Source organism: Agelaius phoeniceus, chromosome 18, assembly GCF_051311805.1.
Source record: "Agelaius phoeniceus isolate bAgePho1 chromosome 18, bAgePho1.hap1, whole genome shotgun sequence".
Classification (NCBI taxonomy): Eukaryota; Metazoa; Chordata; class Aves; order Passeriformes; family Icteridae; genus Agelaius; species Agelaius phoeniceus.
This window is the reverse complement of record NC_135282.1, coordinates 4,000,643-4,024,537: the sequence shown is the minus strand read 5'-3', so window position 1 is coordinate 4,024,537 and position 23,895 is coordinate 4,000,643. Positions and strand designations below refer to the sequence as shown.

Sequence of the window (23,895 nt, the reverse complement as noted above, 5' to 3'; positions counted from 1 at the left end):
CCAGAAAAGAGGAACTCTGGGAGCTCCCCCTCAGCTCTGCTATTCCCCACTGGGGCTCCAGTCTGAGGGTGTCCTTTAGAGAATCTGGGAATGGTTGGGGTATGAAGGGATCTTAAAGGTCATCCAGTTGCAAACCCCTTCCTTGGGGTTTGTAAATCCCTTGGGGGATTTACAGCTCTAAGAGAGCACCTGGTGAGTGAAGAACTGAAATTCTGAGAGAAAACACCCTAAAATTCAGGCTGTTCCTCAAACAAGAGCTTCAAAAATTAAGTGGTGACAGGATGGGAGCAGAAACCACCAGTGTTTCCTGATCACTTTTCCCTTTGGCACCAGCAAAAGGTTCCCAGAATTCCAAGAGCAGGAATTTGCCCCCGGATTACGAAACCAACCCTGACACAGCCGGAGCCAGGGACGGCCCCACATCTCTCACACACACATCCAAACCAGGGCAACACTTCCCACTAAATTCCATAAGATATTAGGCAAAACTAGACATCTTCCCAAAATAAAAATGAAAAGTGCAGCCCTTGCAGTACCGGACAGCGGGGTTTGGTCTCCGGAGCGGAGTCTTCCCGCGGCATTCCCGAGGGGACAGCAGCCCCATCCAGGTGAGCACTAGGGGGTGCCTGGACACCACAGGGACACGTTGTGCGTAACTTGTGCGTATCTTACAGCTTGAGTAGTGCACAGGGTCCTACAACAGCTCGGGAATTGCACTGCAGAGTGAGGAGGGAGTGAGGAGGGGAAGCTGCGCAGGCAGTTCAGGCATTGTCGGCTTTTTTGTCGGCTTTTTTGTCGGATTCTCTGTTTGGATCCTGCTTCAGTTTGTAGTCGGCCAAGGCGGCCTTGATGGCGTCTTCAGCCAGCACTGCAAAGCAAAAAAAAAAAAAAAAAGATTTAAAGGACAATTCAATGGCTTTTAGGGCAAGAGATGAAGTAAAAACAAAAGCAGGCAGCGGGGAGCAAACAAGACCAGCAGCGTAGACTGGTATTAGGAGTAGAATCTGAATGGAATTCCTAAAATATTGAATTCCTACAATGCTGATTTCATGTAATTAACTTCAGATAATAACAGAATTCAGAATCTGATTGTTTATTATCAGTCCGCTGAGCCACAGGCTCCAAACTATTGAAGTGCTCTGAAAATTCTTGAATTAACCCTGAAATCTGAACATGTTTTCTCTTAAGGACAATGTCGTACAAAAATTGTTTGGAAAACAGCATCCAGAAGCATCTGTGCTGTTTCCAGAGTATCTGAGATGCAGGGTTTTTACTTACTGGAGCAGTGCAGTTTGACAGGGGGAAGGCAGAGTTCCTTGGCAATATCTGTGTTCTTGATTTTCAGCGCTTCATCAACCTGAAACACAGGCAGAGGTGGTCAAAGGCCCTGTTGTTTGTTGTTTGTATCAGTGTCACACACTGTCCCCACTTGGCCTGTTTCAAGTCTGTTCATCTTCTATCACAACACTGAGGTGCGTTTGCTGCTGGCAGAAATGATCTACAAGTTCTCTATACTTAAAATTTCTGCCATCAGCCTGGTTTTGCTCATTGCATAAGACACAAAGAAATTTCCTGGTGGAATTGTTCCATGTGGATGTGACACTTGGGGACATGGTGAGTGGTGGAGTTGCCAGTGCTAGGGGAACAGTCAGACTAGATGATCTTAGAGGGCTTTTCTAACCTTAATGATTCTCTGATGGTTGGTGAAAAAGACAATTATTGCCCTAAAAGTGAAACCCTGACAGTGCTGGCAGTCACCCCTATAGCACAGAGCAGTGCAGGGACTCCCTGGAGAGCATTTCACCATGATCCCAACAGAGAACACAGGCACATGGGAAGCCCTGCAGCCTTCCCGGAGCTCCCTCACCGTTTTCCCTTTGACCCACTCCGTGGCCAGCGAGCTGGAGGCGATGGCTGAGCCACAGCCGAACGTTTTGAAGCGAGCGTCCACAATCTTGCCGTTCTCGTCCACTTCCACCTGCGGGAGCATTTTGGGGACACTTCAGTGCCCGGTTCAGCTCAGCCAGGTCCCCCCAGCCGGGCCCGCGGGGAGCGGGACTGGCCCTGCCCCAGGCACAGGACACGGGCAGGGCGGGCATGAGGGAAGCCCATGAGGGAACACGGGCAGCTTTAACCCTGGCAACAGCCCCGTGTGACCCCACCCAGGTGCCAACGGGTCCCCAAGGTCACCTGCAGCTTCATGACGTCGCCGCAGGCCGGAGCGCCCACCAGGCCGGTACCCACGTTCTTGGAATTGCGGTCGAGGGAGCCGACGTTGCGCGGGTTCTCGTAGTGATCCACCACCTGCCAAGACACAGCGTCAGCGAGGGTCACCCCGCTCCCCCGTCCCTCCCCGCGTCACGCTCGCCCCTCACCTTCTTGTGGTAGCCCAGCACGGCCGGGGCCGGCCCGGCCCGGGGCCGCAGCAGCGCCGCCCCCGCCGCCCTCAGCGCCGCCATCTTGACTGAGGGGAGGGGCGGTGTCTGCGTGCCTTTTATAACCTCGGGTTTGGCCACGCCCCCTAGCACGCCCCGACCACGCCCCTTCGTCTCCGGAGCTCGCGTCTCACCCCGGTCATTCGTTGGCCGCGCAGACCGCGCGAGCGCTGGAGGCCGCGCTGCGGCTGAAACGATCAGTAAATAAATAAACGATGGGAACGGCCTTTCGGTCGCGCCAGGGTTTCCATCGCGACACACGGCGCGCGTGCGGCACGCGGCGCCACACTCAACATGGCGGGCGAGCGGCGCCGCGCACGCCACGGACCCTCTCGGAGGCCCCCTGATGGCCACACAGCGGGGTGCCCACGGCGCTGCCTGCGCCACGGACCAGAAGACAAAGGGTCGCGCCGCGGCCGCACTCGGCGCAGCGTGGCCCCGGTGCGCGGGCGAGAGCGGGGCGGGGCGGGCTGAGGATCCCGGTTCTTCCCGGCCGGTTCGGCTGGCGGTGGGGCGGAGCAGCGGGACGGGCGGCGCGGGGGCAGCCGCGGCGGCCGGCGGAGCGCGGCAGGCGGCGAGCGGAGCTGCATAAGATGGCGGCGGCGGGAGCTGAGGCGGCGGCCGAGGAGGAGAAGCGGCTGCCGGAGGGAGACCCCGAGTCGGGCGGGGACTCGGACGATGAAGGCGACTCGGATTCGTCTGGGGACGGCGAGGATGAGGAGAAGGAGAACGAGGCCGAGATCCAGCGGCTGGAGGAGCAGGTGGGCCCGGTGGGGAAGCGGGTGTGGCGGGAACGGGGATAATCCGTGTCTGCCCCGGCAGTTCGGTGCTGGCACCGTCAGGGTGTGAATTTCCCTGCTCCTTGTGAGTTTCCTCCAGCTCGGGATATTCATTGATTTTATGCCGTGAATGTTTGGTGTCTGAGATGGAGATTGACCAGCTTGGGATTGTTTTGAGAGGAGGGAAGTCCTCGTAAGCAGTTGGCGTTCATTGAGAAATCTGAGCCGCTGCCCGCGGGTTTTTATTGCCTTTAAAAAAATTAAAGCATAATTCTGTGGCGGGACCCGAGGGAGCGGCCGGGACTGTGTCAGGTTTTTTATTAAATCTGAGAAAACTCTGCGTTGTCTGGTTCTGTGATCACACCACGAGAATTGTATGATTTGTTTTCTGACTTCTTCGCGTCCATCACTCAACACGGCTTTTAAAATGGATTTATTTTTATTTGTTTTAAGCTGTCCATCAATGCTTTTGATTACAACTGTCACTTGGATCTGATCAAGCTGCTCCGGCAGGAGGGAGAGCTGGTGAAGCTCCGCAGAGCTCGGCAGAAGATGAGCGAGCTCTTCCCCCTCACTGAAGGTACGGAGCATCCTCTCCACAGGTGCAGGATGTTTCAGCAGTGAAATAAAATATTTAGGCCAATTTTCAGCATCCTCAGTCAGGGAATGTGATCCAGACCTCAGCAAAGTCCTGCTAAAAATTTCATAGGCGGGCAGCAAAGAAAATTCCCTCTTGGTGGAAATTGTGGGTGCTTGAAGTGGGGATTTCTCTTCTTGCTCATAACTCAGAGGTGATGGAAATATTGCAGAGGCTGTGGGATTTTATTTTTGGGAAGGGACGGGGAGGCCCTGGCACAGGGTGCCCAGAGAAGCTGTGGCTGCCCCTGGATCCCTGGAAATGTCCAAGGCCAGGTTGGACTGGGCTGGGATCAGCCTGGGGTAGTGGAAGGTGTCCCTGCCTATGGCAGGAGGTGGAATGGGATGATTTTCAAAGTCCTGAGAAATTCCAACTTCTCCCTTCAGTAAAAAGGTGCTTGTTTAGCACCAATTTAAGAGGTCTCTGTCCCACTTTTATTTGAAATTAATTAGGAAATGTGGAGGTTAAAATTCCTCTCTTTGCCTTGCTCCCCTTCCTTTGTTTTAAGTTTGTTGTAAAAACTCACCAAGTGGACATAAGTTATTATTTCTGAATATTAGTGATATGTTCTAAATTTTTTTTCCCTTTTAGAAATTTGGCTGGACTGGTTGAAGGATGAGATAAAAATGGCTTCAGAGATCTCGGAGAGAGAGAAGGTTTATGAGCTGTTTGAAAGAGCTGTCAAAGATTACATCTGTAAGTCGCCCAAAAATGCTCTAAAATGGCTTTTGTTGCATCCAGATTTGGCTTTGTAGAGAACTCTTTTGCTTCTGTTATAGTGAAGAAGTTGGGGGAAATTTCAAATTAATTTCCAAAGTCTGAATGTGAAGTGATGCAAGGAAAAGCTGTGGTGTCTGGTCTCTCCATTCCTCAGGAGATGCTGCAGCTGTAGCTTAAAATTTTGGGGATAAATCCCTGAGTTCTTTGGGGACTGGGGTAAAGAGCTGGAAGAACAAAGCCCGAGGAAGTGCAGGGAATATGGAGGTAAATCCCCCACAAAAGCTGTATACAAAATGTCACATCAGTGACATGGTGTTGGTGATCCCTCAGGGAGAAGGAATGGAGGTGAAGAAGTGAGGAATTATCCTCTGGATCTGCTGGATTGTATTTGGGGTTTGGAGGCACCTCTGGAACCCAGGGCAGTCCCAACCTGGGGGTCCCTGAATGGAATTTGGTGTTGGCGGGGATGGTGCCAGGCAGCCAGTGCTGTTCTCCCACCTCCCCTTCACCTGCAGGATTCAGCTGCTTCAGGAGATGCTGAACAGGGAAGTTCAGGAGTTTGAAAGAGGAGGAGCAGCTGCTTTAATCTGAATTATTCCAGAGTGTGACAGCTCTGTGGTCCCAGCTCAGGAAACAGGAATCTGCTGTTCAGGCATCTTGGTGTGGTTTGTGTGGCAGAGGTGACAGGCAGGGCCAGTCCCTGTCAGCAAAACCACAGGAGTGACACCATTCAGAAGGAAACTGGGACTGCTGCTGCTGAATCAACAGCATAAATACAATTCCCAAATATTTTTTTAACTTTTTAGGATAAAAAAGAACATTGCTACTTGCTTTTCTATTTATACGCAGCACGTGAGGCATTTGGGGGAAGCAGAGCTACATTTCCTCGTTATTATTTTTGAAAAAATCAAATCACCTGGTTCTCCTGACCTCGTTTAGGTCCTGAAATCTGGCTGGAATATGCCCAGTATTCCATTGGGGGCATTGGGCAGGAGGGAGGCATCGAGAGGGTCCGGTCCATCTTCGAGCGGGCTCTGACGGCTGTGGGGCTGCACGTGACCAAGGGCACGGCCCTGTGGGAAGCCTACAGGGAATTTGAGAATGCCATCCTGGAAACAGCACAGGTGAGCCCATTCCCCTTTGCTCCCATCCCCAAAAAAAGCTGTGGTGCAGCTCCTGGAGTCACCTGGAGCTGTCTCCTCCCTGTCATGTCCCAGCTGTTCCTTCCCAGCTGTAAAAACCAGCCTTGTTCTCCAGGAAAACCATTCTGTGGATTTGGCTGATAAAGTAATGGATTTGTGTTTCTGTAAAATCCTAAAATCATCTTGAATCCAGGAGCAAAGTTTGGCTCTGCTGCTGACTGAGGTGCCAAGAACAGCTTTAAATTGAAATGTTCCATTATTAAACAGTGTTCTGTGGCTGTTTCTGCACAGAGTCAACCAAGTTTTAATTCCTAGACTGTTCAGCTTTTGACTCATTTGTTATTCCACAATTTGTGGAGGAGGGTATTTTATCCACAGTGTTTTGGATGAGGGTATTTTATCCACAGACTTTTGGCTGAGAGTATTTTATCCCTGGAAAGTACAGTTTGATATCTGTAAAAGTCACCTTTCCAAGATGGCCAGAATGGAAATATTTCCTTATTTTTTATAATTTGCTACGTAAGAGATGGAAGTTTAAAGATGTCCCTGCTCATGGTGGCAGTGGGAACTACTTGGTCTTAAAAGGTCCTTTTCAACCCCAAACAAAGGAGTAACAGGAGGATGTTCTTTCATTCCCAAACACAATTAAGGCTGGAAGTTTTAGATCCTCTCCCCACACCCCAGGGATTTACTGAAACCCTCTTTGGCAGCACAGTGGGGTTGTGAAATGGCACAGTCACCTGCTGCTTCCTTGTTCTCAGGTGATCATTTCCCTGTGCTTGTGTCAGCTTTCACTCAGGAATGCTTTTCCCATTCATCCACCTTCCAAGGGCAGCAATTCCCAAGTTTTAGCTTTCCTGACAATGACTGAGGTGCAGCTTGGCCCTGTGTGCCCTTCAAGGATCGGATCTCAGTTCCCTCAGCTCATAAACAATTCCCTCTCATGCCCATCAGCTGGGGCTGGAGGATGGATTGAATTTCCCTGGTTTTTTTTTTGCTTGCAGCCAGCTCCTGGCAGCATTCCATCCCCGGAGCAGCAGCAGGTGCTGTGCAGCCAGCTCGAGAAGATCCACACGCTCTTCCGGCGCCAGCTGGGGATCCCACTGCTGGGTAAGGGCTGCACTGCTGGGACAGGAGCCTGGAGCAGCTGGGGGATGCTCCTGGATTCTCCTGGCACAGCCTCACCAAGCGCAGCTGGAGGTCTTGTGCTCCCTTGGATGAGGCACAGATCCCTCCGGGTCAGGAATGTTCTGAGTCGTTGGGACTTGGCTCACCGGGTTGGGAGTTTGAGGATGTTCAAAGTGCAAGCAAGGAGTACAAAATGTGACTGAAAAATGAGGAGTTCAGCTGTGATTGCTGCATGAAACTCCCTTGGTAGGGAGTATCTGGCAGCTGGATTGTTGGAATTCTGCCTTCTCTAGTTCCTGCTTTAAACTCCTTGAGTCCCTTTTCTTGCTCATGGGAGAAAGCTAAGCACAGTTCTTTTGACTTCATTTCCATCTGGAAAGAATTTGGGTTCTCTTTTCTCTAAAGCCTTGGGGAAAATTTTGCCATTTTGGTTTTCTAATTCCAGTTGAGCAGCTTTAATACAACTTGCCCTCTGAGTTTGTTGTAGGGCACTGTGTGAGATGAAAGGTCATATCCTTTAAGAATGCAGCAGTGTGACAGTAAGGACCAAAAGAGAAGAAAAATTTAAATATTTGTTCCAAATAAATTATAAATATTATTTATATAAAAATAGGAATTTGTCTTAAAATCTGAATTTTTTTTCATAAATGGATTATTGATGGGATTTCATGTTTTAATAGACATGGAGGCTTCATATGCTGAATATGAGGAGTGGTCAGAAGAGCCCATTCCAGAAACCACAATAAAGAACTACAAAAAAGCTCTACAGCAGCTGGAGAAGTGTAAACCCTACGAGGAGGCACTGGTAATGCTGGCACTTACACCTTCCTTCAAAACTAAGAGGGAATTGCTTTGGGGGGATTTACTTTTTTTTTTTCCAAATTTAGTATTTTTCTAGTCCCCAGCTGGGGGACTTGGTCAGCAATGGGAATACTGACAATTATATACTGGGAATACTGGAAATTATGGGGTGCATTGAGTGTGCCAGACCACTCTGAGGTGCACATGAGGACTCTGGGTGTGTGGGTTAAAGGGAATAAACCCAGGATCTGGTTGATTTCAGGCTCATTCAGAGGTGTATGAAAATCAACAGCTGCTGATACAGAGACAAATCTCTTATGTGAAATCTTGCACTAGAGCTGCTCTGAGGAACAGCTGAACTGTTGGAGTCTTGCTTTGTTGAAGAGTTTGATGTTGTGTCTCCCTGGTTGTTTTCCAGCTGGGTGCTGAAACCCCAAAGCTGGCAGAATACCAAGCTTACATTGATTTTGAAATGAAAGCAGGTGACCCAGCTCGGATTCAGTTGATCTATGAGAGAGCTTTGGCTGAGAACTGCCTTGTCCCAGACCTCTGGGCACGCTACAACCAGTATTTGGTAAGGAAATAAACCCAGGAATGTTTGCAGATTTGTTTTCCTGCCTTTACTTTTGTTTATTTTTAATCTCAGTTGCTGATAAACAGGCATGAACTTCTACCTCAGTCCTGTCCTTTAATCTGTAAATCTTCCAGAAAACAGATTTTCACCTCACCTTTGGTTTCCTCCTGTTTTCAGGGATGTGTTTATTCCTCTTGTGAGCATTTCTCACTTTTCTCTGCCCTAGCTGTGTTTTCTCTGCAGAATAACAGGGTGTGGGCACTGAAGCAAACCCAGATGTTCAGCCCCTGTTTCCAGGGGGGTTTCTTAGTGCAGTTTGAGCTCCAGAGGCAGGACAGAAGGTGGCTGGATTAAGGGATCAGGGTTGACTCCCTGCAGGAGCTTATCCAGGCTCAGTTTTTCCATCATCTCTTTCTGTTCCCAGCTGGACACAGCAGGTTGCAGGTGGAACAACACCTGCACAAATAGGCTGGGGTGTGCTCCTTTGTATCCTTGACATTCTAGGAACAGTTGGGAATTCACTCAATGCCTTTATTGTATTTATTTATTTGGCAGAAAGCACCTCACTGTTCCTGGTAGTTCTTTCATGAGCATATTCTTCCTCATGGGAAGGTGTTCACTGGGTTTTTAGGAACACAATTTAAAATACCCATCTGAGCTTTTTAAATATAAAATGAAAACGCTGGGGTTTAGGTGTTGGCTCTTGATAAGCTGAGGATTGTCTCAGGTGGTCTCTGTGGCTGACAGGAACTTCACTTTTCTTGTGTGATTCTTTCAGGACAGGCAGCTGAAGGTGAAGGAATTGGTTTTATCCGCTCACGACCGCGCTGTCAGGAACTGCCCCTGGACTGTTGGGCTGTGGATTCGGTACCTGCTGGCCATGGAGAGGCACAGGGTTGAGCACAGCATCATTTCAGGTGAGGAAAGAACCAGCAAATTGCAGTTCAGAGCTGCTCTCTGCCCCCAAACAGCCTGGGACAGAAATGGGACTTGCAGGATCTGTTCTCAGCCCGCAGGTCCTGCAAGGGCAAAGCTGCTTTGGTTGAGCAGCTGCACCCTGAGCAAACAATGAACAGCTTGGGATGAAGATCCCTCAATTCAGCTGCCTTTAAATTCACTTCCCAAACCAATTTATTGTGTAGGATTTCTCTTCCTGTCTTCCTAGAAACGATTGGTGTTTGTGTAGGTATTTCTTTGTGCTATCACTGCAGCTTGCTAATTTTGACTGTATATGGGAAGTAACTGTTTTATCCCCATTTTTTCTTTCAGAAATGTTTGAAAAAGCTCTGAATGCAGGTTTTATTCAAGCAACTGACTATGTAGAGATCTGGCAGGCCTACCTGGATTACCTGAGGAGAAGGGTGGATTTTACACAAGGTCTATATGATAAATACAGAATAAATATCTATACCATTTTCTTTGTACTTCTTGGATATTGCTTTTTTAAAAGAAAATTAACAGCATTTTCATCTTTCACAAAAATTATTTTCTGGCCAGTTAATGTCTATAAAAATAGAGGAATTTGGTTGGTTTGCTATTGCAAAAATGCCCTGTCTTATATTTTTGATAATTTTAAAAATTATTCACGTAGTGAGTTTTACTCATTATAAAACCATAAATTTAAGCAATAATAACAACGAGAAATAATAAATTTAATCTCCCCCTGCTACCCAATGAAATCATTGTGGGTGTTAAGGAGATGGTTTTATTGGGTGGGAAATGAAAACTAAATTATTATTTTAAGGCTGTTCTTTCTTTTTTTCCCTGCAGACTCCAGTAAGGAGCTGGAGGAGCTGCGCTCTGCGTTCGCACGAGCTGTGGAGTACTTGAAGCAAGAAGTAGAAGAAAGTAAGTGAAATAATCTCAAGTATTGTTTTCTCCTCTTCAAAATCATTTTTATAAGATCAGTTCTCCACACAATATTTGTCTTCAAGAATCTTGAACATTTCAGAAAGCTGCAGATAAAGATTTCATCTCTGTGTGGGACCTGTTTAATAAACAGTTTTATTTCTGAGAGCCAAGTGCAGCAAACAACCCTTGTTTTTCTTCCTAGGGTTCAGTGAAAGTGGAGATCCATCCTGCACCATCATGCAGAACTGGGCAAGAGTTGAGGTGATGTTTCTCTCTGCTGTATTTAAATTGCTGAACCTGATGAAATGGATTTAAAATAAAATATTTTAACATTCCAACCGTGGAATGCATTCCTTTCCCAATCCATTTCCCCTCTTCCTAAACACAAGCCAAGTTCTCAGTCTGAGACGTTATTAGGTATATTAATCAAAAACAAAAGGAAGAAATTCAGAAAACAGCTCTCTAATTTATTTTATAATCACCAAAATCCAATGGATGTGGGAGCCAGGACCAAGACTAATGGGAGAGGTGGGCAGGGAAGGATTATTCAGTAGTAGGATTGTGTCAGGTGTTTATTTTCACCACTGTAAGGGTCAGATGTGTCTTGCTGGGTCTGTCTGCAGCATCTGTGGGGTGTTTTTGGTTTGAAATTAATGATATTGAACAAATCATCCTGAAGGATATTTTGGATGCTCCGTTGCAGGCCCGCTTGTGTAACAACATGCAGAAGGCCAGGGAGCTCTGGGACAACATCATGACTAAAGGAAATGCCAAATATGCCAACATGTGGCTGGAATATTACAACCTGGAAAGGTAATAATTCATTTTTTAGTTTTCTCATCTGTGGGAGAAAACAGTTTAGAACAAATGTGTTTTGTTCGGGTTTACAAAACACCTTGGAGCTTCTTGGGGTGGCTCCGCTGTGGCTCCCAGGAGTGTCACAGCAGCTGGGGAAGGAGGGGGAACGTTTGCATGGCTGGAACTGTGTGTGGTTTGTCCCCTCAGTGCCCTGTCCCCTCCTGCAGGGCCCATGGGGACACCCAGCACTGCAGGAAGGCCCTGCACCGGGCAGTGCAGTGCACCAGTGACTACCCCGAGCACGTCTGCGAGGTGCTGCTCACCCTGGAGAGGATAGAAGGTACCTGGGCACTGCCAGGGGGTGACTCAGTGACAGAAGGTCACTGGGGGACAGGCAGGGGGTAATTAATTAACAGAAGGTAACTCAGTGGCTGGCAGAAGGTGATTAATTACTGCATCTCTTAGCCTGGTTAGGCAGAGGTGGCACACGGGCATTTGATCCTGTGTTTTGTGCTCCACTGAAGTCTCACTTTTCTCTGCTGTCAAATCCACAGACAGCTCTTTTCTTCCTTGCTTTTCTGAAATCACTGGATTTTTCCATGCCTTTTTGGAGTCTTGCATTATTAATGAGAGGTTTTTGCTCTGCTTGGCTCTTGGGTTTTTTTTTTTACCTTGCAGGCTAGTTGTTATAATTAGAATTTTCATGTGGAATGTTAAGTATGAACAAGCAAGTGCCATGAACTCAGTGACTCTTATTTTTCCAGAATTGTATCTTTGAATTATGAGGAAGCTAAATAAAAGGCTTTTAAAATTTATTTTAATTTTATCCTTTAGGAACGCTGGAAGACTGGGATGCAGCTGTTCAGAAAACTGAGAACAGATTGGCTCGAGTGAATGAACAAAGAGCAAAGGTCAGAACTTTCTGTGAGCTACCAAAGCATTTTATACCCCTAAATTAAGTCCATGCTTCTCTGAATGTCACATTTGTAATGTGGCTTCCCCCCAGATAAGCCTGACATGCCTTCAAGCCCTAGAACTATTGATTTCTACTTTAAAACTATGATTAACAACCTCTTGCTGCTTTTTATCTTTCTCCTTTTGCCACTTGGATGGCCACAAGAGTGATGTGCCGTCCAGGAAAGCTGTGAGAGCACAGAATTGGGATGAGCTTTAAATGATGTCCCCGTTAGCGCTGGGATTAGGAGAAAACCCTCTGGACTCAGTGCTCTGGAAAATGCTCTGCAATCTGCAGCCAGTGGGAGAAAAAAAAGAAATAAATCTTGTGTGTTTTAGGCTGCTGAGAAAGAAGCTGCTCTGGCAAAGCAGGAGGAGGAGAGAGCTGAGCAGAGAAAGCAAGCAAGGGCAGAGAAGAAAGCTTCCAAAAAAGCCAAAAAAACCAGGACTGGGGACAAGCGCAAAGCAGACGAGGATGATGAGGGTGAATGGGGACAAGAAGAAGGTAAAAATAAAATTAAATTGAAACTTAGGGCTCTGGCAATAGGGTTCTTGGTTGTCTTGTGGTAGAGGGAGCTGAGGAATTGCCAGCATTGGTGTCTTTCCAGGGCTGCTTTCTCCTGGGAAGTGTTCAGTGTGGGAGTGAAATGCAAACAAGGCTAAATGGTTTTATACCAAGAGAAAAACAGGTTTATAGGAGCTTCCAGAGTTTTCTTGGGGTTTCTTATTTTGGATATTGTGATTTTTGGTTTTTTCTTCCTTAATTTTCCTTTAAAGTAATTTTTCTGACTCATCCTATGATACTGAGCCATGTGTCTAAATTGGGTTATTCAGAATTGTAGCAGCTTCTTGGAGGTGGGAACAGAAGACTTTAATAGGTTGCTTCCCCTGGGATTTTTGTGAGCTTTTAGATTTCTTTTTTTTTTTTTTTTTTAATAAAGAACCATTAGACAAAGAAAAGAACATGAATCAGCGACTGTCAGTTATGACTGGCTGAAAAAAGGAACAAATATTCCAGTTTCTTTCATCTAAAGCTGTCTTGGTGGAATAATCTGTTGTTATTTGTTCTTTTAAAACCTGAGGGAGGTTTTTTTGTGGTGTCTTTAAGACCTGTCATTGTATTTGTGCTTCCATGTGCCATTTCCAAGCTCCACAGTGGGAATGGAGGGCAGAGGAGTTTCAATGAGGAAGGGAATGGGGGAGTGGGGGGGAAAAGGAGGACAGAGTGAGGTGTTCCTGTAGTTAAATTTTGTAACAGTGGTTTCTCAGATCTCAGAGAGAGGCCGAGTAGGAATTTATGATAGAATTTGTTTTGTTTTTTGGGTTGTGTTTTGCTTTGGGGGGTTTGGCAGTTGCGTCTAACCCGTCTCCTTATTATGGGGTGTTAGGGTTGCTTGTAGTGGCTGTTGCAGGGTGTGGTTGATTGGTGAGTTTGGGGGTTTCTTTTGTGTCTTTGGTGCTTGTTATGGTTTATTTAGGGGGGATGTTGATGGTGTTTGTTTATTCGGTGTCGTTGGCGGCGGATCCTTATCCCGAGGCTTGGGCTACTTGGGGGCTTCTTGGTTACGGTCTTGGGATTTTCTAACAAGGGATTTTCTAACAATTCCATCAATCAGAGCTGCCCAGCAAGAGGCAGAGGGGAGAGGGTGATGGAATGCTCCCTGAAGAGGACATGGAAGTGGAGACAGGGCTCTTTGGCAGGAGTGAGCAGCCCGATGGCCCCGCAGCCCCGAAGGAAAAGGCGTCCACCAGCCGCAAGGACGTCCCCAAAGTGTTCCACGACAGCAGCAAGGATAAAGTCACCGTGTTTGTCAGCAACCTCTCCTACACCATGGCAGAGCCTGAAGCCAAGCTGAGGGAGCTCTTTGGGAGCTGTGGGGAGGTCGTGGAGGTCCGAGCAGTGTTCAACAACAAGGGCACCTTTCGGGGCTACTGCTACGTGCAGTTCAGGGAGGAGGAGGCTGCTCGGCAGGCCCTGGCCTTGGATCGCACGGCCGTGGAGGGCAGGCCCATGTTTGTGTCTCCTTGTGTTGACAAGAACAAGAATCCCGACTTTAAGGTAAAAGTTTTGATGGTTCCTGTTGGACATTGGATGTGGGGAAGGGAGTTGGTGGAATCTGTTGTGTCCAATCAATTCGTGTTGTGCCTTTTTAAAATTTTTTGGGACTTTTTGCATCTTGTTACTCTACCAGACATCAGGATTGACATAATTTTTTTACTCAAGATTTTCAGAAATCTGCTGATCTGAGCAGTTTAGTGGTGGGACCTACCCAGGTTCAACCTCTGAAGAGCTTTCTTGGTCAGCATTTGTTACCCAATCCCCTGGCTGGGGATGTTCTGTACCAGAACTCGGTTGTGTAACCAGGAGATTTCTGCATTCTGGAGTTTCTGCACAGAAAAATTCAATGTTTCCATAGTGATAGCTGAGTAAGAAGGCAATATTATAAATACATTATTATAGGAATTGGGCTCTGATCCTTCTGGATGCCTCCCAGCTCAGGATATTCTATGATTCTCAGTGTCTTTCCTCATTGGGAAGGGGTTTAGTAGCATTTAGTTGCAAGTCTTTGGTGTTTATATGCAAATATCTTCCAAAGCACTACTCATGGCTTTGAGGCAGTTTTGGATCCCACAAACAGGAATCACTTTTGGGGTGTGGAATTGAAATCCTTGGCGTTTCTGGCTGGTTTGTGAACCAACATCCTTTTTGTTCCTCCAGGTGTTCAGGTACAGCACTACCCTGGAGAAGCATAAACTCTTTATATCTGGTTTGCCATTTTCCTGCACTAAGGAGGAGCTGGAGGAGGTGTGTAAAGCCCATGGGAATGTGAAGGACATTCGACTGGTCACCAACAGAGCTGGAAAACCCAAGGTAGGCATCCATAATGCACTCCTGGATTTAAGGAATCCTTCAAAAAGAAGCTTCTCATGGAGTCTGGAGACAGAATTTGGGTTTGTTAAGTTGCCAGTGTGGTGGTGTATTAATACTTGTGGAAGAGCTTGGATTTATACAGCCCAGTGTACCTTTGTGCAGAAAACCAAAAGGAATTTCTCCAAAATGCTTCTTAAATTGCGTAAGAAAAATGGGATGGAGGGGGAATTGTTTACAGTATTTTCAGTATTGTAAAAAAAGGCAATCTGTAAAAGATTGGTTTTTAAATAACTGGCTAAATGGGGTTTATCTGGTGCAGCCAATTCCCATCCTCCTTTCCTCAATTTCCTGACGCTTTTGTTCCTAACATCTACTGCAGGAAAGGATTTGCCAGTGAGAAATGATCCCACTCTCTGAGAGGGCTCATTATTTCCATCCCTGAATAAATGACTCCTTGTTAAATAAGGGATTCTGAACCAGCTGCTGCTCTGCCAAAACTCTGTCTGACACCTGGGCTGCGTCTGTGTGGTGGGTCCTGTCCACAGGGACATCCTGGGAATGGTGGACATGGATTTAAATTGAATTTTCTTACCCTCAGGTGAAGTTCCTGTTGTGTGCACACCTTGTAATGAGTGCTCTTGGGAACCCCAGCTCTTGTTCTGAGCCTCGTTTGAGCTGGGATTGTGTATAAACCACAAATAAATGTATTTTGGGAAAGTTATGTAAAACCTGATGCCTCTCCTGTGAAAGTGGATAATCCAAAAAATGCAGCTTAAGGCTTTGAATGTCATTTAAAAGAGTAACAGCAGGCAGAGGTGATGCCCTTCTCTGTGTGAGCCTGCCATGGTACTTCATTATATTTATTTTATAGCATTTTTAGAGTGGTTCTTCCCTTTTTAATACACTTTTTCTATACATGAGGGCATCAGGAGTGAGAGACAAGAAATACAGGTTGTAAGGAGAATGATGATTGCAGTGAGCCACGTTGAGTTTCCCTCATTTACAAACTCCTCACCAGCTTTTACAGAAGCACTGAAACCCCAATGTTGGTTCTTTCTTTTCTCAACTTAGGGCCTGGCTTATGTGGAATACGAGAACGAAGCCCAGGCCTCTCAGGCTGTGCTGAAGATGGATGGGCTGACAGTGAAGGACCACGTCATCAAGGTGATGATCAGCAACCCCCCTGTCCGGAAGCTTCCGGAGCGGCCCGACCCCAGCAAGGCCTCCCTGGTACCACCACGGCAGATCTATGGAGCGTGAGTGAGGGACGGGTGCCTAAAACTGCTTGGAAGGGAAATACTTTGGTTTCTTTATGTGCTGAAGTTGAGGAATCTTAGCTGGAATATGGGGGTTTAGGAAAAGGAGGAGAGGGATTTTTAATATGGGCAAGGGGGAAGGGCTTCCCGCTGCCAGAGGGCAGGGTTAGATGGGATATTGGGAAGGAATCCCTGTGAGGGTGGGGAGGCCTTGGCACAGCATGCCCAGAGAAGCTGTGGCTGCCCCTGGATCCCTGGAAGTGTCCAAGGCTGGCTTGGATTGGACTGGAGCAGCTTGGATAGTGGAAGGTGCCCCTGTCCATGGCAGGGGTGGGACTGGGTGATCTTCAAGGCCTCTTCCAACCCAAATCAGTGGAGGACCCTGTGAATCTGAAAGAACATTTAAAAGGTGCACCATAAAAAAAATGGGTTGTTGGATTGATGAGGAAAAGCAAATCTTTTCTCTTTACATCTCTGTAGCAGTGAGAGGATGAGGCACTGGCCATCCCCTTGGATCTGATGTTGGCACTGATCCCTAATAACCTCCACATCCTCTCCCTCTGGAGCAGTAGCCATTGTTCCCAGTGAGCATTAAAGCTGCTCCTTCATCTTTTTAGTGTTCCTGGATGGGATGAGCCCCTGTGGATAAACAGAGCTTGGGCCCTGGGGACCGTGGGGCAGCTGTTGTCTGCCAGAACTCAGGGGTGCTTCAAAGACACCCATGGAAAGCTTTATCCCTGAAACAAATGACAGGAATGATGTTAAAATGTGCATTCCTCATAGCAAACAAGTCCTTGTTGTTCCCCCAGGCTAAAAGAGTGTTTTTTAATGGGAATTTTTTCCCTTCCAGGCGAGGGAAGGGAAGGACCCAGCTCTCCATGATGCCCCGGGCACTGCAGCGTCAGAGCAACCCCGTGGCCAAGGCTGAGAATGGGATGGTCCAGAACTCACCAGCAGCGTCCTCTGAGGCCCCTGCAGAGCCTAAAAAGATGTCCAATGCTGATTTTGCCAAGATGCTCCTGAAAAAGTGAGCGAGGAGTGTGTACTCAGCGGGTCTGGTCCAATGTGAAATGCCTTTCTGGAAGCCATGTTGTGTCCTTAAGCTTTGCAAGGAGAGAACACCCGTCCCAATCCCGTGTAAATACTGGACTGCTGCATTCCTCGGGATCAGTGGAGGATGGCACAAATCCAGGTGGTGGTTTTTTGGTTTTTTTTTTTTTTGGTTTTTTTCTTTCCTCTAAGAGCAAAGAGTTACGCTTTTGTTCTGTTGAAACGGCGTTAATGTGATCCCTCATATTGAGGGTAACGAGGGGGGAAATATTTCCTGCACAGCTCGGATGCCACATGGAGTTTTTTGGAGTACTTTCCAACAATTTTCTCTTTCATTAACGAATGAGATGCCATGGGAGGACCTCAGCAAGCTCCACTGGTCAGCTCAGATTGGGATTGCAGACATTCTCTCTGCCAACAGCCCCATTCTTCACCCAAACCTACGCACGCAGGGACTGTCATCTCCTTCCATGCAGAATCCAACAGCAGATGCTCCAACTTCACCACAATGGCCTCTTTTAGTATTGGGAGAGTTTCTATACATATGTGTGTATATGTAGATACACAGATATACATATATATGTATCCAGTTCCTGTTCTGTTCCAGTTGACCTGTTTTTTATATGGTGTATTTGTAAAGGACATTGAGATGATTCTTTTTAAGTGTCAGGAGCTGATCCTTAGGTGGTTATTTTTGTTTCCCATGAAGCTGGACGTGCTGTTGCTGAGGACCAGGTTTTTTGGTTGTTTTTTTTTTTGGTTGTTTTACCTAGCTAGCTCATGTCTTTTTGCAGGTGGTTTCTGTATGGTTTTGTACAACTGTGAAGTGCAAGCTGACGTTTCTCGGTTTATTAAACTCAAGTTCTCAAAGGTTTTCTATAAATACTGTTGCTTTTGTTTAAGTGTGGGTGTTGGAACTGCATTTCTCTGGCAGTTGGGTGATAGTGATGTACCTCACCTCTCAGGTGTGCTCAGTGTCCCTCAGGCCTTGAAACAGCTCATTCCATCTGCTCTGAATATCCTGAAATCACCTCAGTCATCACCTCAGACTTTCCAACAGTGGTGTGACCCTGGCTAGAAACATCCCTGCTTGTCAAATACCCTGGAAATCACCCCCCAGAGGGGTGGGTGTGAGGGGGGACCCCAGTGCTGAGTTCACTTGGACCACACGAACACTGCTGCAAATAAACACTATTTTCTGTGCTGATTTCACTTGGCTTTGCTTTGCAATGATGACTCTGCTCGTGTTGTCATGTGGCTGAGGGAACCAGGATCTCTCCCGTGGCTTCTCCTCCTCCACAACCACTTTGTTCACTGCAGCCAAGTGTGCTCTGACAACAGCCTCTTCCAAACAAAGACTTTCATATTAAAATAGTTTATTAATCTGTTACTAAAATAACATTTTTCCCCCCCCACAGAGCTCTAAAGTGCATTATTTATAGTCAGGTTGCACTACAAAAATAACATGCTTTGTAAGGACAGGACACCTTGCCTCCTGTATTGTCTGCTTTCCCTGGCATCAGTGCTCAGAGAACTCCCAGTCTCATCCTGGTTTCTGCTTCTCTAAAACAGGTTCTAAGCTCCCTGTCAGGTAAGAGAGAGTTAAAAGGGGAGAAAACAAAGCCTAGGGCAACCTGGCAGCTTTTGTCAAGGGGTTAAATGCTCTAAACTGGGATTTTAAATGGAAGTTTTGTGAGCTTGGAGGTGGTGGTGTCAATGATGCTGTTACAGACCTGGCAGGTTTGGGGTAGGGAGATCTGTGGGTACTTTTACCTTAAAAACCAAGGAAAAAGGGATTCTTTGAACTGCTCAGCAGCTCCAGGCACTGCACTGCCCCTGCAGCACACAGAGGCTTTGAGTGATTCTTGACACATTTATCAGAGTAATGACATAACCAGTGATTAATTGTGGAAGTTCCCTTACCTAGACGTAAGAAATGGAAGTTTTTGGCAAACTTCCTGTATACATTCTTCCCAAATTGGCACAACTGGTGTCTCCTGGCTCTGCCTGATGACCTTTTCTACCCACAGTTCTGCAGACAAGCTCCTTCCAGCCCCTCCACTGAAATGTCTAAGGACAGTTGTGCTTTCCCAGGGCTCCTCTTGGCTGAGATTTTCTGAGTCCTCCCTCAAGTAAGTCAGAGCTTTTCTCCTCTTGTTCCACTCCTATCACCTGTAATCCCAAACCAGACACTTCCCACTTGTACAAAACTCACCCCAGGAAAGGCAGCTGAAAGTAAACATGCAAAGTGCCACAGAAAAACACAAACGGGAGGGGAGAGATGCCTTTGGGCTGGAGTTCAGCCTCCTTTGTGGTCAGTACCTGTGTGAGTGACACCAAAGTGTCTGGTGGACACAGCTGGGAGCAGGCTGTTCCTTCAGGGATGTGTTTTGGAGCTACAGGGAAGAGGCCACACAGAACCAACTCAGTTTAGGCTTTGCTGAGGTCAGACAGTAGAGTTGACTGCCTGGGTGAAGGGTTGTGATTGAAGCAGCTCCTCAAAGCTTAGTTCTAAGGGGAAATTCAATTTCAGTTCATCTTTTTGAGCCCTCTGACATCTCTCCCCACCTCCTTCCAGTGCACGGCCACCATCCCCAGCTCCATTTGGCATCATGTATATAAATAAATAATATTAATTTAATCAAATTTAAATAAACAAAAATGCTCAAGTGACACCTCCCGTCCAGTCACCTCCCAGCAGGAACAGCTTGGAATTCTGCTCTCCCACAGCTCCTGAATTTGCCCAAACCCCTCAAGTCTTGACGGGGATGGTTTGTTTGCAGCCAGCCTCGGGCAGGCCCACGGAGTACTCGGTGGTGGCGATGAGCAGCATGTCCAGCGTGGTCTCGGCGCACTTGGCGATGAAGCGGATGAAGGGCCGCACGTCGCCCTCGTTGGCCACCTCCAGCACGTGGTAATACTCAGCCCTCTGCTCCTTGCGGATGGTGATGGGCGGGTAGCCCGCCTGCATCAGGATCAGGTTCATCAGCAGCCGCGAGGTGCGGCCGTTGCCGTCCACGAAGGGGTGGATGTAAACCAGCTTGTAGTGCGCCAGCGCCGCGAACTCCACGGGGTGCAGGCTGCTGGCGTCCTCCGAGTTCATCCACTGCACAAACTCCTCCATCTGCTTCTCCACGTCCTGCGGGTGCGGCGGGATGTGGTGGCCCACGAAGACCTGCGTGGCTCGGAAGCGCCCGGCCTCCACGGGGTCGGCGTAGCCCAGCACGCGCCGGTGGATGTCCAGGATGTCCCTGCTGGTGACGGAGCCGATGCGTGACACCAGCGTGGTGTTGACGAACTTGAGGGCAGCGTGCATGCCCAGCACCTCGTTCTGCTCCGCCAGGCTCTTCCCGGGAACGGCGTACCTGTGGCACACATGGGTTTTGTGAAAAATCTTTTTGGTAAGATTTTTTTTGTTCTCCTGAGAAGCTGAGAGGCTGTGGGAATTCGCAGGCAGACCCGACATGGGAAGAGACGAGAATCTTGACTCCATGTTTCAGAAGGCTGATTTATTATTTTATTTTATTATATTATTCTAATCTTATATTATTTATTTATATTATTGTATTATTTTATTATATTATTAATTTTATTATTTGTTTCTATTAGTTCATTATATTATTATATTATATAATTTATTTTATTATGTTTTTAAATTTTATTGTATTATTCGTTTATATTATTTTATTGTATTATATTACATTAATTATTTTTATACTAGTTTATTATATTATTATAATAATGTGTTATTTATTTATATTATTTTATTATATTATTTTATTATATTATAGTTTATATTATTTTCTATTATTTATTTTATTATTTATTTCTATTATTTTATTATATTATATTATATTATTTATTTTATTATTTTTATATATATATATAAAATATATTAAAACTATACTAAAAGAATAGAAGAAAGGATTTCATCAGAAGGCTAGCAAGGAATAGAAAGGAAAATGGAATGATAACAAAAGCTCGTGACTCTCAGAGAGTCTGGGACAGCTGGGCTGTGATTGGCCATTAATTAAAAACAACCACAGGAGACCAATCACTGATGCACCTGTTGCATTCCACAGCAGCAGATAATTATTTTCTTTTCCTTTGAGGCTTCTCAGCTTCTCAGGAGAAAAATCCTGGCAAAGGGATTTTTCAGAAAATATCATGGCTACAAGAGGCCTCAGAAACGAAATGTGAACAATGGTTATCTGCTGCTGTGGAATGCAACAGGTGCATCAGTGATTGGTCTCCTGTGGTTGTTTTTAATTAATGGCCAATCACAGCCCAGCTGTCCCAGACTCTCTGAGAGTCACGAGCTTTTGTTATCATTCCATTTTCCTTTCTATTCCTTGCAAGCCTTCTGATGAAATCCTTTCTTCTATTCTTTTAGTATAGTTTAAATACATCATTTTCATATAATATAATACAATATCACAAAATAACAAATCAGCCTCCTGGAACATGGAGTCAAGATTCCCTTCCCTCATCCTGGGACCCCTGCTAACACCCCCCCGTACCTGGTCTCGATGATGTGCCGGATCTCAGACAGCGTCAGCGTGTTCCCCTCGATGGCCACCGTGTGGTAGATGTGGTGGTAGTAGGATTCCTCCATCACCCGGCGCAGGGCAGAATTCCCCTTGGGAATGGCCATCACCTTCTTGACCTTGCTGTCGATGATGCTGAAGTACCTCTGGTCGATCTCCTCCACCAAGGGCAGCGTCCGGCCGCGGTTGCTCAGAGCCTTCTCGTTGTGGGGGGAGATGGTCAGAGCTTTGGAGTACAGGTAGTCAGCCTGCAGGATGTCCTTCTCCTCCTCTGAAAAGATCCCAAACTCGTTCAGGGCATCCACGTAATCCGGGTCCATTTTGAGGGCGTACAGGAAGAGTTTGTGGGCCTTCTCCCGCTTCCCTTGGCGCTTCATCTCCAGGGCTTGATTCAGAGCTGCTCTGGCTTCCAGCTTCACCTCTGGAATGAAGTAGTAACAGAAAAAGAGTGGTGAGTTTTACTGGAAACCTCTGGAAATCTGGATTCCACCATCCTCCCTTCCCACTCAGGATATTCTATGACTGTCCACTGATATAAAAATTGAACAAGAACTGGAACAGAATTTGTGTTCCAGAGGTTTATGCCACGTTTCCAGACTGAGCATGAGGCAGCAGAGTCATTCTTGGCAGCAAGTGTGGGGAGGGCAGGACCTGTGGGCAGCAGGCTCAAGGTGACCACAGGTGGCCACCAAACTGCTTCATGTGGGAGGAAACAGTGTTTTAACAGTGTTCCCTTGGCTTTCTTTTAAGTGAAATTATAATGTTAACATTATTATCTTGGCTGCCAACAGCACTTCTGGTTTTCCACTGAACTATCCAACGTTTTCCCAGCAGTAAGAGCTTTAATGCAAACAAAGATACAGTGCTGGAATTGTAATAATTCCTTTAAGTGTTTTCCAAATTAATGTCCTGGCTGATACTGGCCATGGCTACAGCCTGACATTGCCTGAAAGGCTGTTCTGTGCCAGGATTTTGGGATTAACGCTGTGTAGCCCAGATTTCTGTGCATTAAACCACCTCTCTGTGTTCCAGTCGCCTCCACTGAAGTTCCTAGTACTGAAAACACGAGGAAAAACTCTGGAGAGACAGAGCAATGCCAGCACAGGGTCCTGGAATGCAGTCAAGGAGCTGGTGAGGGCCTGCCTGACCGCGGGGGCATTTACAGCCAGTGTTAATTGCAGTTAATTGCAGTTTGTTGCCATCAGAGTACGCTGTCACTCCCATCAGGGGTACAGGACATGGTCAGGAAGGGGGTGAGGATCTCTGGGTTGGTGTCAGGGTTGGAAGGGCCCTCTGGAAATCACTCCAAGGCAGGGTCACCTGGAGCAGGAAGGTGTCCAGGTGGGTTTGGAATGTCTCCATGATGGAGGGAGATTCCACCACTCCGTGGGCAGCTGTCCCTCGTGGAAAGAGGGACAGCTCCCATTGCTCCTCATGTTGAGGTGGAACTTGTGTTTTAATTTATTGCTCCTTGTCACCACTGAACAGAGCCTAGCACCATCCTCTGGAGATGTTTGTGTGGATTGCTGAGATTCCCTCCTCCAGACTGACCAGGCCCTGCAGTCTCCCCTAATCACAAAGATGCTCCAGACCCCAAATCGCCCCTGTGACCTCTGCTGGACCCTCTCCAGCACCTCCTTAACCCGAGGAGCTCAGCCATGCCCACCCAGCACCTCTCACCTGGGGATGCTTTTCCCTTCAGCACCAGCAGCTCCAGCCCCCGGGAGGTGACGCTCAGCTCGGTGCTCTGTCCCGTGAGCCTGCTGATTCCCGAGGAGGAGCCCAGCCTGTTCCTCAGCAAGGACAGGCCCTTGAGCACAGCCTGGCACTGGTTGTCCAGCGGCAGCAGCAGCATCACCAGCGAGCTCAGCAGCAGCACCAGCACGGCCGCCCAGCGCACACGGAGCCACAGGGACACCCACTGGAGCTCGGGATCGGTCGCCATCGCCACGAGATTCATCCTGAGTCCAGCACCGACACCTGGGGCATCTCCCCTGTCACTGCTCCCGCCTGGGAATGCACAGATTTAGCCACAGCTCTGTGCCGGGTAAGAGTGGGTCTGAGTGATGCGCTCTGTGTCTGGGTGATGTGCTGTAGGTCAGGGTGATGTGCTCGGGATCTGGGTGATGTAGTCGGGGTCTGGGTGATGTGCTCGGGGTTTGTCACAGCTGTCCCTGCCGTCCCCTTCCCTGCCACCCGCCAGCCCCGTATGGGATCCGCTCTCGCATTCACTCCCACGGATGCCCGGGAGCAGCGTGGGCACGGGGCTCTACCAGTCGGTTCCGCGGGCATCACGGAGCTTCCCGTCCCTTCCCCATCCTCCTCCAGGCTTGTGCCCCCCGCCATGCCAA

At 47.5% G+C, this 23,895-nt stretch overlaps 3 protein-coding genes across 4 annotated transcripts; 1 reads left to right on the top strand and 2 right to left on the bottom strand.

The window, feature by feature from the left end:
* Positions 1-455: 455 nt before the first annotated feature.
* On the bottom strand, positions 456-2,532 carry ISCU (iron-sulfur cluster assembly enzyme). The gene is made up of 5 exons (XM_054646010.2): positions 2,376-2,532; positions 2,191-2,304; positions 1,868-1,978; positions 1,279-1,357; positions 456-868 (listed from the first exon to the last, which is right to left on the bottom strand). Exons 1-5 carry the CDS (start codon positions 2,457-2,459, stop codon positions 762-764), a joined length of 495 nt encoding a protein of 164 aa, XP_054501985.2. The 5' UTR covers positions 2,460-2,532; the 3' UTR covers positions 456-761.
* A 143-nt stretch (positions 2,533-2,675) lies between these two features.
* SART3 (spliceosome associated factor 3, U4/U6 recycling protein) lies at positions 2,676-17,880 on the top strand. 2 transcript variants are annotated; one of them, XR_008535309.2, is made up of 19 exons: positions 2,676-3,196; positions 3,668-3,794; positions 4,443-4,547; positions 5,511-5,695; positions 6,718-6,823; positions 7,522-7,646; positions 8,061-8,216; positions 8,995-9,133; positions 9,486-9,593; positions 9,987-10,064; positions 10,270-10,328; positions 10,771-10,880; positions 11,093-11,205; positions 11,700-11,776; positions 12,159-12,324; positions 13,436-13,878; positions 14,539-14,691; positions 15,071-15,289; positions 15,763-15,849. XR_008535309.2 is itself a non-coding variant. In XM_054646003.2 (19 exons), the coding sequence occupies exons 1-19, from the start codon at positions 3,029-3,031 to the stop codon at positions 16,976-16,978; spliced, it is 2,784 nt and encodes a 927-aa protein (XP_054501978.2). In that variant the 5' UTR covers positions 2,676-3,028; the 3' UTR covers positions 16,979-17,880. The 2 variants fall into 2 exon arrangements, 1 of the variants encoding a protein (XP_054501978.2); XM_054646003.2 differs by lacking the exon at positions 15,071-15,289 and adding an exon at positions 16,798-17,880 and having other exon boundaries at positions 15,763-15,947.
* Positions 17,881-19,614: 1,734 nt separating this feature from the next.
* FICD (FIC domain protein adenylyltransferase) lies at positions 19,615-23,504 on the bottom strand. The gene is made up of 3 exons (XM_054646008.2): positions 23,225-23,504; positions 21,518-21,965; positions 19,615-20,362 (listed from the first exon to the last, which is right to left on the bottom strand). Exons 1-3 carry the CDS (start codon positions 23,502-23,504, stop codon positions 19,750-19,752), a joined length of 1,341 nt encoding a protein of 446 aa, XP_054501983.1. The 3' UTR covers positions 19,615-19,749.
* Positions 23,505-23,895: the final 391 nt, after the last annotated feature.